Source organism: Thermobia domestica, chromosome 2 (genome assembly GCF_964235325.1).
Source record: "Thermobia domestica chromosome 2, izTheDome1.hap1.1, whole genome shotgun sequence".
Lineage (NCBI taxonomy): Eukaryota > Metazoa > Arthropoda > Insecta > Zygentoma > Lepismatidae > Thermobia > Thermobia domestica.
Window position 1 is genome coordinate 52,547,161 of NC_137455.1, and position 15,128 is coordinate 52,562,288.

The window sequence follows — 15,128 nt, forward strand, 5'->3', positions numbered from 1 at the left end:
GCATTGTTGTTGTTTTCGATTTATTTGGAGTTATTCACTTTTACTCATTCTGAGAGTTTAGCTGTCATGTTATTAAATATATATCCATCAGAGTCCGAAATAATTTCCTTGTCCTCCGATGAGCTACTTCCAAAATTTTCTTTATTCATTTCATCTTCAAACACTTCAAATCTATTGTAAATTCTTATGTCTTGTCGTACACTTACCAGATGGTATGACTTACTATTTATATTATCCGCAAGAACTTGTGATTTCAAAGTACCGGTATGTCTTGATTTTTGTTTTCTGTGTTGCAACTTTGCGCTTATTCTCCAAGAACCGTATTCGGGAATTGTTGCTATTGTATTTTGCATTTACATTGTTTTTCTTGTGCGTAACATTCTTGACATATTCTGTTGAGTCTTGACCTATACGTTGATTGATACTATTAGCTTCCACTGATTGATGGACATTGCTTGTTTTCACCGGTAGATATACATTGCTTTCTTGTAAATTGAGCTGGACAGCACGATTACATTTAACAACCTCACTTTATAGTGAGTGTTTTGTTTACATTTTGTTTATATTTTGAGAGGAGTTTTGCCCTTCACTACTATGTAAAATATCTTCAGTTAACATATGTGTTATTATTTGTTTCGTGAAGGCATCTTCCATTTTTGAATTCACTTCTCTTTGTAGTTTTTCACAAGTGATATAAAATACAGCCTCCATTGTAAATCATAAATACTATTTACAGTTCTATATTCTGACATAAATACACAATCAACAATTTTTAGTATGAATATGATTTTCCTAAAACCATAATTTGGGAGTGAACTCTTAAAGTTGTAACGAAGTGAGTTGACAGCGCTCATTTTCATAGAATTGGAAAGTATGTGATTACAAATGGCTGCTAATTTATTGGAATATATTTTTCACAGACTATACAAAATTTCACTATACACAAAGAAAATAAAATTTTCACAGTTAAATTGATTTTGTGTACCGTTTCACCTTTATCACATTAGAGTCTTGAGAACTAGTGAACTTTTCACTAAACAGTCACGTCCGTATCTAACAATATTAAAAAGTGCTTCCAGTGAAAGCACATATCTCTGCTTTTATAACTGGAAAACCACATTTCCGATGTTTTCTTGACCACTACACTGTTCATAGACCTCATAATACAGAGTATTTTCCTTTCAAAGTACTATTGCCACTGAGATATGTCAATACAGCAGGACCTTCTAATCGCACGTGCTAATAACTTGCGCGTGCCAATAACTTGATATTTTATTGTTAATAGCAACAGTTAGCAAGGAGTATCAGACATAAATTTCTAAATATGCTCACCAGGCTATAATGAAATTCAAAGAGAGAAAATTATACGACTGGATCAGAAATCTAACATGGATCTTCGGCATACTGCACCAGTAAGTTTAGTATACTGAAAAGCCAAGTTCGATTCTAGGTCTAGTCGTACACTCTTTAGTCTTCATTGATTTCGCGACTGTAGAATATGGCGAGGTAGAAAAATGGCTGTTTCCTTAATTTATCTTATAATTATTCAGTTATGGCATAGAGTATAATCATATTCAAAGATAGAAAATTGTATGGAATTCTGAAAATCTCCGAAGAATCATAAATAAGGAATTAAAGTTATTTTCAAGTGTTAAGTATGGTAGGTTTTGTACGCATAAGCAGCAGCATAGCGTGTGTAGTACACGAATGTTACCAGTCACTATTTACAGAGAAGAATTTATTGTTAGCCGAAGCAGCAACCACAATACTAATAATCATAAACTAATAACTACGTGCAGAGTTACCTCTTCACTGTGGATTATTTGAATTACGGTTCCAGTCATCGATTCTTTTGCAAGAATAGATCTAACACGGTGTCACGACGTTGAAACAGAAACTAGCCACCTCAACAAGCGGTTCTTTCTATCATAGTAAGCATTCGACGAACATGCATAAGAAAAGTACAAAGGCTGGCTGGCACTCCCCATACACAACAAGCTGGTATTTTACTGCAACTGAACAGGAACATAGCTTCCGAGTAGGCGTTATGTTTTGATTCGCGGCAAAACTATGGAATTACACGAGTCAACGTCGTCTATTTTTTTTTTTTTTTTTTTTTTTTTTTTTGTTACAATTTTCTTTCCCGGTAATAACAAAAACTTACATATCAATCCATGAAACAAAAATCAGTCTTGAAAGTTACTGTATTTTCAATTGAAATTTCGTTCACTAGGAAATAATGATGTATCTTTAGAATAAATTACTTATTGCAATATTTTTCTTAATCTTTTTGTTGTCAGTGGTAATTCTAATCAGTATAGTTTTTAATACAATGTGAAATTTCAGATAGTATTTCAAGGAGGTCCGCAGATCACGTTCTGAATGAACAGGGGGTCCGCGGATCACTTTTCGAATGCATAGGGGGTCCGCGTTATCGGAAAGTTTGAGAACCACTGCTTTAGAATATTGTTATGTGTCATTTAAATTATTGTCAATTTCAGTATTTTTTTACTATTACCGCCAGTAACACTGGTTACATTGACGCCACGTCCCTGTATAACAGTGTGAAAAATAATTTGAATTTGTTTTGGATACAGACACTGATAATAATTTAGCCAAGGAGTGCTTAACCACTTAAATTAGGCTCTGAGAGAAACATAAATACAGTGATATTACTAATATACATAAAGAAACTGTTACCATACTTCCATATACAAGCCTTGTTTATTGAGAGTTTTATGAATCTAGCAAGGCAGCTATAGTGATATCTGAGGCGCTCAAAATCGGAGTAAGGTATAAACTAATAAAACACTGACATCTGGGTCAATTCATACGAAGTGATCCAGAATAGGTTGCTAGACCATTTCCGAAAATTATAGAAATTGGAGTGTAATGAATCTTGTGTATAAGAAGTCAATAACTTCATCCACGTTGTCGTATGTACAACTGTTGCTGAATGGCGGCCATCTTTGTTGTCGGTGGAGTGCCAATTTTTGCATTTGCAAGCGTTTACGAAAACTACAGTTGCTCAGGACGTACGAACCAGACGAACACCAAACAAAAACGAATATTTAGAGGAAAGACTGACATACACGAAGAAACGACTGACGTACACGAACTTTTGCTTCTAAACAAATATGCAGGGTTGCAAACCCAATACATGAAATCACCAGAAAAACTATAGAAAATTACACATTTAAAGGGGCTGTATTTTGGAATGGCATAAAGTGGGGTATTCATAAGTTTTGTGCTGAATACTGTTGCATGTAAAGAGTCTGCAGAAATATCCACAGCTATGATACTAATGGCAACATAGATTTATGGGTGTCCGAAAGTTGAAGTTTGTAATTTTGATGCCATTTTTGGGGCGTAATATCTCAGGAGGGCAAAGTGCTAAAAATTGCTGCTTAGGCCACAAACTAATTTTGTATGTGAATAACCTACTGCAAGAAAATCATGACTGATATTACATGAAGAAAAAGTGAGAACACGGTTAAAACGCGAAGAAAACACGTGCGTGACGATCGTCGAAACCCAGAAAAAATTTAAATGTTTGGATATGTTTCATGCTAGATCTTAAAAACTACGCATGTTGTAGCAATTAGGCTCGCTTTTGTTTGTGTTCAGTTGTGCAAAAGCTTGCGAGTGACGTTTGTTCCATCTTTCTAGCTCCATGATCATTGTCACGTCTACATGTAAGGGGGTTAGCTTCCCTTTGCACCCACGACACCCATCGTCAAAGTGGACCGCGGTATTAAGGCACTGAATGTATCAGCAAAGTATCATTGAAATCCAACCCCAGTTACGGAAGTTAATATGTTCACACAGTTGCTTTATATAGGATAGACTAGCCTTTGGCTAGTTGGGGTCCCGCCCTTAGACCCATGCGTTTGCTCGTCCTACGGCCTCGAACTTGTAAAACCTACAATTCTACCAAATTTCAAGTTTCTTTTCGTATTTCAACTATCTAAAGATAAGATTTTATATCACAAAAAAATACCCATTTAAATAACGTGGGAATTACTTCAGATCCCCTTTAGGGCTCTTAAAAACTAAAAATATTTACTTTTGACAATTTTCTGTGGGTTAGTCCCAGAAGGCTACAATCGTGCCAAATTTCATTATTCTAATCATGCTGGAAGTGCCTAAACATTTTGGAGCGTAGAAGATATCCTATATAAATGATATTGGGAAGATTTTTCAGTTCCCCATAAAACCTCTCTACGGTTGAAGATTTTTATTTTTGGTGATTTAATAGGTAACGCTAACGGAAACGTACAAGCGTATCGAATTTCAAGTTTTTATTCCAATTCCAAGTACCTAAAATATGAGATTATAAGTCCTAAAAAGGCCCTATTAAAATACCATGGAGATTATTTTCATCCCCCCTTTAGACACCCTAAAAATTAAAAATATTAACTTTTGACAATTTTCTTGTGGGTTAGTACCTGAAAGCTACAATCATGCTAAATTTCAACTTCCTACATCAACCAGAAGTATCCCTTTATTTTATGTCAGCTCATGTGGTTTTAAATATAGTTAGGACAGATGTAATGCAACCTTGTGAACATATTAACTTCCGTAACTGGGATTGGATTTCAATGACGCTTTGCTGATACATTAAGTGTCTTAATATCGCGGTCCAATTTGACGATGGGTGTCGCTGATGCAAGAGGAAGCTAACCCCCTTACCATATAGAAGTGAATATGATCATGGAGCTACAAAGATGGAACAAACGTCACTCGCAAGCTTTTGCAAAACTAAACACAACCAAAGCGAGCCTCATTGCTGCACCATGCGTAGTTTTTAAGATCTAGCATGAAACATATCCAAACATTTAAATTTTTCCAGGCTGCGACCATCGTCTCGCACGTGTTTTCTTCGCGTTTTAACCATGTCCTCAGTTTCTCTCTATGTATTATCAGTCATGATTTTTGATTTTTTTTTTTTTTTTTTTTTTTTTTTTTTTTTTTTTTTTTGCAATAGTTTATTCACATACAGAATTTCTTTGTGGCCTAAGCAGCAATTTTAGCACTTTGCTCTCCCGAGATATTACGCCACAAAAATGGCATCAAAATCACAAACTTATTTTTCAAGTTATTGGGATCATTTAGGTGTCAAATGAAAGCTTAATTTTTGCTCTTTCAGTAGATCCTAAGTAATATTGCAAAAAGTTTCACTGTAAAACAGTATTGGACATGCAAAGAAAATTTTAGAGTTTTTTACAAATTGTGCCGTTGTTCAAAAGTTACAACTATGAAACAAAGTTTTTCTGTACACTCAAGTACAAACAAAGTACACTACAAGTACAAAGTTTTTCTGTACACTCATCTTAACACGTACATTGTATGGTTAAAAAATAAAGAGGGTGTATTTTGTACTTTTGTAATTATTATTTTTTATGTACGGAAATATACAGTTTTAAGTTTTGTTACAAATTGTGTCATTGCTCGTAAGTTACAACTATGAAACTTTTGAAACTTTTTAAATAGAATCATCTTAGCACATACATGATATGGTTAAAAAATAAAAAGGGTGCTTTTTTTGGTATTTTACATGTACGGAAATATACAGTTTTAAGTTTTGTTACAAATTGTGTCATTGGACATAAGTTACAACTATGACACTCTTGAAGCTTCTTTTTATATAATCATTTTATCACGTACATGATATGGTTAAAAAATAAAAAGGGTGCTTTTGGTATTTTTGCAATTATTATTATTATTTGTGTTTTAAATGTACAGAAATATACAGATTTACTGTTGTTAACAGATTATGCCTTTCCTCTGAAGTAGTGATGGCCAATTCCGGAATTTTTACTTTCCGGATTCCGGAAAGTAAAATCGAAAAAATTCGGAATTCGGAAAAATTCCGGTTTCGGAAAAATCTGGAATTCGGAAAAGTTCCGGAAAGTAACATTTCCGATTTAGGTAAATTTTGGCCATCCCTACTCTGAAGTGACAACTGTCATACTTTAAAACTTTTTCAAATAATCATCATAGTAAATATTAGGTATGCTTAAAAATAGAACAGGTGCAATGTGTAGTTTTTGTATTACAATAATATATATTTTTGTACTTTAACTATGACTTTCAACTTTTTTCCCAATTATACCATCGCTTACAACTATCAATCTTTTGCAACTTTTTATAGGATTAGTTTGCATTTACTAGGTATTAAATAACAAAATGGGATACCTTTTTTGTAATAATCTTGCAGTTTTGTGAATGGAAAATATAGGCCTAGCAATGTAAGGGGTTGAGTGATTATTACAAACCCTATCAACAGAAATAAGAAATAATAGACTAATGTACATAGATTAAAAGAATAAACATACATACCAGTAATACTTCTTAGAATTACATAGATTTACATACAAAATGTTGTGTCCTATATTTCACAGCTTATTCTTTTCATTGATGATATGATGTCTTCTTTTAATTTTGCTTTCAGTTGCGTAAATCCGGGCTGATTGGCTTATAAGAGATGGTATTTTCTTACCAGATGATATTTTCAAAAGGTATCCAACAAAATTCTTAATTTTCTAGCCAGTAGAATATAGAAGGCCCAGAGCGATTCATGAATTGAACTCTGACGTACAAAAATAATTACAAAAATACCAAAAGCACACTTTTTATTTTTTAAACCATATCATGTATGTGCTAAAAATGATCCTATAAAAATGTTTCAAGAGTTTCACAGTTGTAATTTACTAGCAATGACACAATTTGTAACAAAACTTAAAACTGTATATTTCCGTACATGTAAAATACCAAAAATATAATAATTACAAAAATACCAAAAGCATCCTTGTTATTTTTTAACCATGCAATGTATGTGCTAAGATGATTTTATTTTAAAAGTTTCAAAAGTTTCATAGTTGTAACTTACGAGCAATGACCCAATTTGTAACAAAACTTAAAACTGTATATTTCCGTACATAAAAAATATTAATTACAAAAATACAAAAAAAAAAAACTCTTTACTTTTTATCCATACCATATTCGTGTTAAGATGAATGTACAAAAATGGTTTTAAAAGTTTCATAGTTGTAACTTTTGAGTAATGGCACAATTTGTAAAAATAATAAAATTTGCTTTGTATGTGCATTAACAGTGTAACCTTTTGCAAGGTTACTTAAGATCTACTAAAAGAACAAAAACTAAGCTTTCATTTGACACCTGGATGAACCCAATAACTTGAAAAATAAGGAAGTTATGAAAATTTTGTTTCATGATGCTGAGTGCAAAAAAATGAAATTGAAGCAAAATTCACATTTTTCAAAAATTTCTCCTCGGCCCATTTCTCATCCAAAAAATCAGAGAAAATTAATTTAGCATAATTTCATTGGTATTTATATGTGAAAAAAATTTGAAGAGAATCTGAGACATTGAAGCACAGTGCTCTAGGTGATTTGATATGGAATGACCCAGTTTTCGTAAACGTTTGCAGACGCAAAAATTGGCACTCCACCAACACAAAGATGGCCGCCATTCAGCAACAATTGTACATACGACAACGTGAATGATGTTATTGACCTTCTTATACACAAAGTTCGTCACACATAAATTTTTATAATTTTCAGAGATGGGCGAGCAACCATTTCCACCATCTTTAGACGACTTCAGATGGATTGACCCATCTACGTACTTAGAACAGAATTCATAGCTATTGTCTTCAGTATTGGACAATATAACAGTTTGTCATGGCACATTTAGCTACAATTTTACGTTATTCAGAGATTTATTCATTTTTGTCAGGCTATATTGCAGTCAGTTCCTTATTGGTCGAAAATATTCCGTATTTATTGGTTAATTAAAATTAAAACAATACCGTAAGAAAATTCATTCAAAAAGAGGAAGAGGATGATACAAAAATGCTTGATTCACTTCAACTTTCATCACTGTAAAATATGGTTTTGTTTTGTGAATTTAAAATAATTGTTTGCTAATGTAAGTAGTAGTAATCAGAACATAATACTTACTGGAAAAATTCGTCTGCCGGTGTTCTTGATAACTTAGAACTATTATGGACTATCGAATCGTTCACTGTACTGTTCAAATCCCTGTTTACCGACTGAAATAAAGTATAAAGCAATATCAAAAAAATTGAGCACTGATTATTTACTTATTGCGTGCTAGATATCCTAATTTTAAATAATATTCATTATAATATTTTGGCAAACAATCCTGTTTTAACTTCACAAATATTTTTACAACTTATTGTATTTTCACTTCTCTAACAGAAAAATTCTAAAATCAGCAATAAATTACTAAAATCTTGGTTGGATTGTAATCGAGTTTAGCGTATCTTTCAGCAGCGAGGCTATATGAAACGTGAACCTACAGCTTAGCATGGGATCTGAACCCCATGAGCTCCCGTCGGGAATCGAACCCGGATCTTTCACACCAATAACGTGCACACTAACCAAATAGCAACTAGGGAGCTCTGAAATGTTGGTGATCACTACACATATTAACTCACAACCTAGCCGTACCAATATATCTAATAACAATAAAAAATGTAAGGTGTTTTACTATTTACACACGTTTCATTCTAAAATATTTCAGTTCACTTCACTTCAGTTGCTTCCTACTTTTTTATTAACCCATAGAATATTTGCATCAATTTACACAAATCTGAAGAGTTACATCATCTATACAAGTTAAAGGCACAGAGGTTAGTATTTATGAATATTTTACCATTGTCATCGAGGTCACCTTTGTCTAAATTTAACATTGAGTGTTTAGTTTCAGTGTAATCTACGGCGATGACATTGATGTAATTTTCGTATGGGTTAAGAACAAGAAGAGAGTAACTAAAAGTGAAGTAAAGTAAAATATTTTAAACTGTATGAAGCATATGTAAAATGTAATATCTTAGACTGTTTTTATATTGGTATCACTACTTTATGAATTAGTATATGCATTGATCACCAACATATCAGTAACTTATTGCTGTCTTTAGAGTTTTCAGTTAAAAAAAAAAAAAAAAAAGAATATGTGCAATAAAATGTAAAAATGTTTGTGAAGCCGAAGCTTTTTATTACTACCAAGCCGTTGAAGACAACAGGATTGATTGCCGAAATTATATTAGGACTATTACAATCCAATCAGAATTCCCAGGGCACATAATAGTTAAGTGTTATGTAATCAGTGCTCAATTGTTTTCCAAATTCAACTTGTTATTTAAAGAAAGATAGCTATAAGTCTGTCTTCTATATTTAAATTTATACTACTATTTGTACTACGAAAATTAAACTACCAATATATATAAATAAGCGTTTTTATTTACAATTTACATTTTGTGTAGCAAATTGCGATACAAATTGAAATTTGTATCGTAATTTGTAAATTTTGTATCGCATTTTCTGTTCTATAATGAGTAATTATAAATTCTTAAAAGAAGTCCAATAAATACGAAAGTACTTCACAATTCCATTCATTATGAATGGAATTGTGAATTACTTTCGTATTTAATGGATTTCTCTTATGAATCTATTATTATTATTATTATTATTATTATTATTATTATTATTATTATTATTATTATTATTATTATTATTATTATTATTATCTATAGTTACGCAGCAATAAAAATAAAAAAAATTGGTAAATCCCAAACGGTTGGTCGGTTCATTACAAGCTTAATATATATGGAAACTAAAATGCAAACGCACTTCTGCGTTTTACTAACCATACCCAAGCCCCATTCATGCTACAACACATATCAACTAGATTCAATATAGTTTGAACTTGTTTCCTCTGCTGCCAATGTGCCTTTTCTTCAAGGCACATTTTTTATTATTACACACTCAAGAACAAGGATAGGATGCCCCGAAACCTGAGGTCTGGAGGATGACCCACTAGCAACAAACCAGCAAAGGCAAGGAAAGACAGAGTGGAAAACTGTTTTATAACCCAAAGTCAAGGCTTTTTTTTTTTTTCAGCAACTAATTCTTCAAAGAAAAGTTTCTTGAAATAATAATATTTTTTCAGCTTACTCCTTATTTTAGCTTCCGTGGTAATAATGAATGATGCAAGGATGCATCGCATTTCCATGTTTTTGTATCGCAAACTGCAATGTGATACTGCTTGAAAAACGCTGATATATACTGATATCTATCTACCTATCTATCTATCTATCTATATCTATCTATCTATCTATCTATCTATCTATCTATCTATCTATATCTACTTCTATATATATATATATATATATATATATGACTGTGTACTAGTACAGATACAAATTTTCTAAATAAATTACTACCTGCTTGCAACCAAACTCGTATTTACACACGGGCCCGGGCCCAGGGCGTCAAATTTCTAGGGGCGGTACATTAAAAAATAAGTGTGGTACTCTATATACATATAAACCAGGCTGTCCACGAGATGAATTTAAGAGAGATATGTATTGAAAACAATGTTGATACCAGAGTGCATCTTAGCTTTCCTTGTAAGACGTTAAAAAAAAATGATTGATTGCCATAGGGCAGGTAGTATAGTGCTTGAAAGGAGACAAATAGATTTTTAAAAGAATAATACAAAACGTGGGCTTATTGCATATGCGTATATAATATATGACCGTTACCAAAATGATAAGAGAGAAATGAATAATATTTAAAGTAAATAAGGGAATGGAGAAAATAATAAATAATATTTTGATTTACATGGGGTTACATATTTTTGTTTTTATGTTAAGATTGCCATATGCATATTTTATTACAATAGCAAACAGAGTTTATGGTTGCGTACTTATACTTGGTTGAAGTTTATGATTAGGCACAGTTAATTCAGTGGTGCCCACCCCCCTTATGTCCATGACGCCCCCCCCCAGTTGTCTATCCGTAGGTGTTCTTCCATGAAAAAATCTTCTTTTCGATTAATTTTTACACCTCCTCAAATACATTTATATAGATTTTAACCACCACCCCAAATATTTCAATGACGCAGTTTGCGTCATAGCCTCCCTCTGTGGGCACCCCTGGTTAATTGACAGCTGAGTTTGTACACCACTAACGCTAAGTAGAGCGCCATTGACAATGATGTTGTGCGAATGCGTTGAGGTTGAGTTGTAATGTGAAGTGATGATTTTTGTAAAATTTCTAGAGCATACGTTTTCATACTTTCATTTTCTATTTCGGATTTAAGAAAATAGGATTGTTTATGAAATGGCTTATTTTCCTTTGTGAAAGTCTTTCGTGTTTATAATATTTGTTTTTAACTTTCACTATTTTTACCAAGAAGTTTTTCGATACTTTATTTAAAATATTTCACTTTTACTAGTTTATTGTTTGGTTTCCCCGACAGATTAAGAAAATACTTCAGTTTTTAATATCACAAAAATAAAAGAACTTACTTGTTACGACGCTACTGGCGCTAGAAGGGGCTGAGGCTATTGCTTACTGTTTGCCAGCGTAGTCTGTTCATTTCGTTCTGTACGCTCCGCTAAGCTGCTGGTGGATTAATGTAAGCGGCCGTATTATTTAGACTAAGAAAACCAAACCATTTTGCGTAAGAGCCCTTTTGTAGGACTAAGCCACTCCAACGCCATCTATTAGCGACTTGCTCAATTACGTCCAACATAGCAACGATCACGTGGTCAGCGCGCTGCATCATCTTGTCTTTAACAGGGGTTTGAGGAGCTTTCTAGATCTAGTGGCCGTTACGTCTTTTATTCACGTGACTCCCCAGTTTGCCTCACGACGCTCGGTGAACGCCCCAAAATTGTGAAACATCGGCCGGGAATCGAATCCGGTATCACGCAAACATGAGTCCAAGCTCTAACCACTAGACTACGGTGTCCCCATTTAGCAAGGATGTTATAAAATAGAGGATCTGCCCACACAACAAAATCGTGAAGCCATACGTCACAGCTTCGCCACACCTACTCTGCCCACTCCGCGCCACTAACATCGCAATGTTTCGAGCCAACAATCATGGCGGAAACGAGAGTAGCCAATCAAACGTGCCGGATCAGACGATGTTCGTTTTTTTTTTTTTTTTTCTTTCTTCATAGAGTTCATATGTTGAAGATACGAATGGGCAGATCCTCTATTTTATAACATCCTTGCCATTTAGGCTGATACTGAATACAAACAAAAGAGAAGGTAAAGGGCGCAAAATTTTCTTGGGATCATGTGTGTAAAATAATGGCAATGTATTTTTCTTTTTGAAAAAGCTAAACAATCCTAAATATATATATAAGATTTTAGAATACATTTGGTTGAGTTTTAGAAAATGAATTTATCACCTTCTTCATCTATTTAGACATATTTAAAACAATATACTTATATCTAGTACATCCTCGAAATTATAAAAGAAGTAAACACTTGCTTTGTGCCTGGCTGCCTTTGCAACTTCGCCTTTTACAATTATTATGTTTCAGATTCTGACATGCTTCAAAACTAATCAAATTTTATAATAAATAATAAATACCTTAACGCAATTCTCTGTATTCCATGTGTTGTTACAGCTCTCCCAAGGAAGTTCGGATGCAAACGACATTACGATAAAGTAAAGTGGATAACCAATAATCACATTATAGTATACGGCACACCAGAAGTTGACGATAACCGTAGCATATCCGACACCTGTGAAAAAAAATGAAGAAATATTAATTAACTTATTTTAACATGTTTTAATAACCTGTATCTTCACTATATTGTAATTGGTTTCCCAATACTTTGAAAACATGTGACTGCTTAGTACAAAAAACATTTACCATCTTGAATGCCTAGAACGACCTAAGTTATCTGGTGTGATTTCTAAAAAGATAAAATCATCGTGCGTGCTCAAATTCGACTTTAGTTGGATATAGTAGTTTACAGTGGTGAATTTAGGATTTTGTTTCGGGGGGCTATGCATAAAACGGGGAAGCAAGGGTGCAATTGCGCACCCTGAGTTTGAGATTTAAATATATTTTTAATTTATGCATAAATTGTATAGTTTTAATGGCAAGAATTGCAGACTGGTGAATCTTATGTGATATGATACAAAAATTTAGCAGTGAATCTAACCTTTTATTCTATTCATAGAAGAAAAAGAAAGCATCCTCTTGGCCTACCTAATATCCCGGGCTACTTATTCCCTCCTCTTGATTTTCTTTAATTCAAACTTTTCCTTTTCTTTATAACTAAACGATATAAATATTCCTTTGCTATAATAACTAAAGTCCCGTTATGTTGATATCCGTGCAAGTTGATGTGGAACACCAGTTTCGCTTATCAGTTCCTCTTAGTTTTAGTGTTACTGACGACGGCCGACTTGAATCAGAACTAACAACGGTCGAAAGTATGATAGGAGAAACGAAAGAAAGTAACAACTAAGAAAAAGAAACAGAGGAGTAGAATGGACGAAAGAAAGAAAAAAAGAACGCAGTTCTTACATGGAATAAATTTTGACAAATACAGTATTATTTCTGCACAAAGAGCATAAGAAAAATGGAAAGTCAACGAAATTCTTAGAAATGGTAAGGAGGATTATTGTTGTACGTGGAATGCAAAAAACTAACAAATTTTTTTGGGGGGGGGTTGAGCCCGATAACCCTCTAAATACGCCAATTCAAATCCGACTACGATCAGATGTGGGAGCCAATGTATTATTTTGATGTACTCTCTCTCTCTCTCTCGCTATATATATATATATATATATATATATATATATATATATATATATATAGTGCTGAAGCAACATAGCCTGGGGTTTATTCAGACGAAAGGACTTAATTCTGCATCCCATTTTTTTCAATCGTTCATGGACTACAAGATGGATTGGTACCCTTTGAAATAGGCCAACTGATGCGAATCAATACACAATTCATGGATGACAAGATACAAAATGGATACAAAATGGGTTTCAAAGTCTGCTGGGGACAATATTTGTCATCTCCTACAACAAATATATATATGACAAACGAATACCACCCACAAACAAACGACAATTACTTGAGGCACCCTGTGATGACTAGTACCACCTCTCACAGCGATTTCTTACTGAGTGACAAGGATGGCTAAATGATCTACCTCAGGATATAAAAATCTTTGGCGATGTACCTATTAGAGGTCTGCACGGGCTCGGGGCCGAGCCCGCGGGTCGGGCTTTTGCCTACAAAGCATATATCACTTCGGGCCCGGGCCGGGCTCGGGTCGTAAATTTTTAAATATACAACCATATTTCTCGGGCCTAACTTTGTAAATATACTGTACAACGATATATATTGTATCGTTATTTCTGGAGAACTTTTAAAGCACAACTACGAAATTAAACCTCTAATTGCTATAAATAAAAATACAATTTAGCGTTAATTATTAAGTTTCTGTAATTCGGGCTTATTTCCTGCTCATTTGAGTACCACACGATGTCGGGCCGGGCTCAAGACTAAATGTTAGAACTTATTTCGGACTCGGGTCGGGCCTCACGTTGTAACTTCACGGGCCGGGCTCGGGCTAAAAATTCCGGCCCGTGCAGACCTCTACTACCTATTGCCAAATTGTGTCTGGAACTGCATTTTCATTTCCCTTAAGAGTCTTCATCCCGGCGAAATTAAAATACCGCTAATTTTACAGTAATTATGTGATATCTTCAAATTGATAAAAGATAATTGAAATATAGAACAAGAGCGCCCTAGACAATATTATTTTGCGTGAGGTACCGTTACCACAAGTCACCTAGTAGCTTTCTGTTTTCAGCCGTTTAGAAACGCGAAAATAAATGCCAATTTTCAAAATGGCTCGAAATCGAAAGCAGATAAGTGAGTCGTGATAACGGTTTCTCATATAAAATAATATTGTCTAGGGCGCTCTTGTTCCACATTTCAATTATCTTTTATCTATTTGAAGATATCACATAATTACTGTAAAATTAGCGGTATTTTAATTTCGCCGGGATGAAGACTCTTAATTCACTTTTAGGGGGAAGTCGGAGTTATGTTTCTTCTTTCGCAAAGTGGAATAACCCCTTTTCAGATTGTCTTTCTTTACCAAAGCAACATACGAGTTATACAACGAACATATGCATTTATTCTTTGACATAACAAAGGAAAAATAATGTTATCATTCTTCATATGAATAGCGTGTCTTAGTCCTTTTATGTGAAAGTATTTTATCTCAACTGAAACTTACCTA

General features: G+C 33.7%; 1 protein-coding gene across 1 annotated transcript in view; it reads right to left on the minus strand.

Annotated features, from left to right (window-relative positions):
• LOC145679678 (sodium- and chloride-dependent glycine transporter 1-like) overlaps positions 1-15,128 on the minus strand; it is an 85,081-nt gene that overhangs the window by 45,064 nt on the left and 24,889 nt on the right. The window contains exons 4-5 of the mRNA XM_081750252.1: positions 12,442-12,596; positions 7,986-8,077 (exon numbers count right to left, since the gene is read on the minus strand). Coding sequence (XP_081606378.1) covers positions 7,986-8,077; positions 12,442-12,596 — 247 coding nt within the window. The remainder of the gene's footprint in view (positions 1-7,985; positions 8,078-12,441; positions 12,597-15,128) is intronic.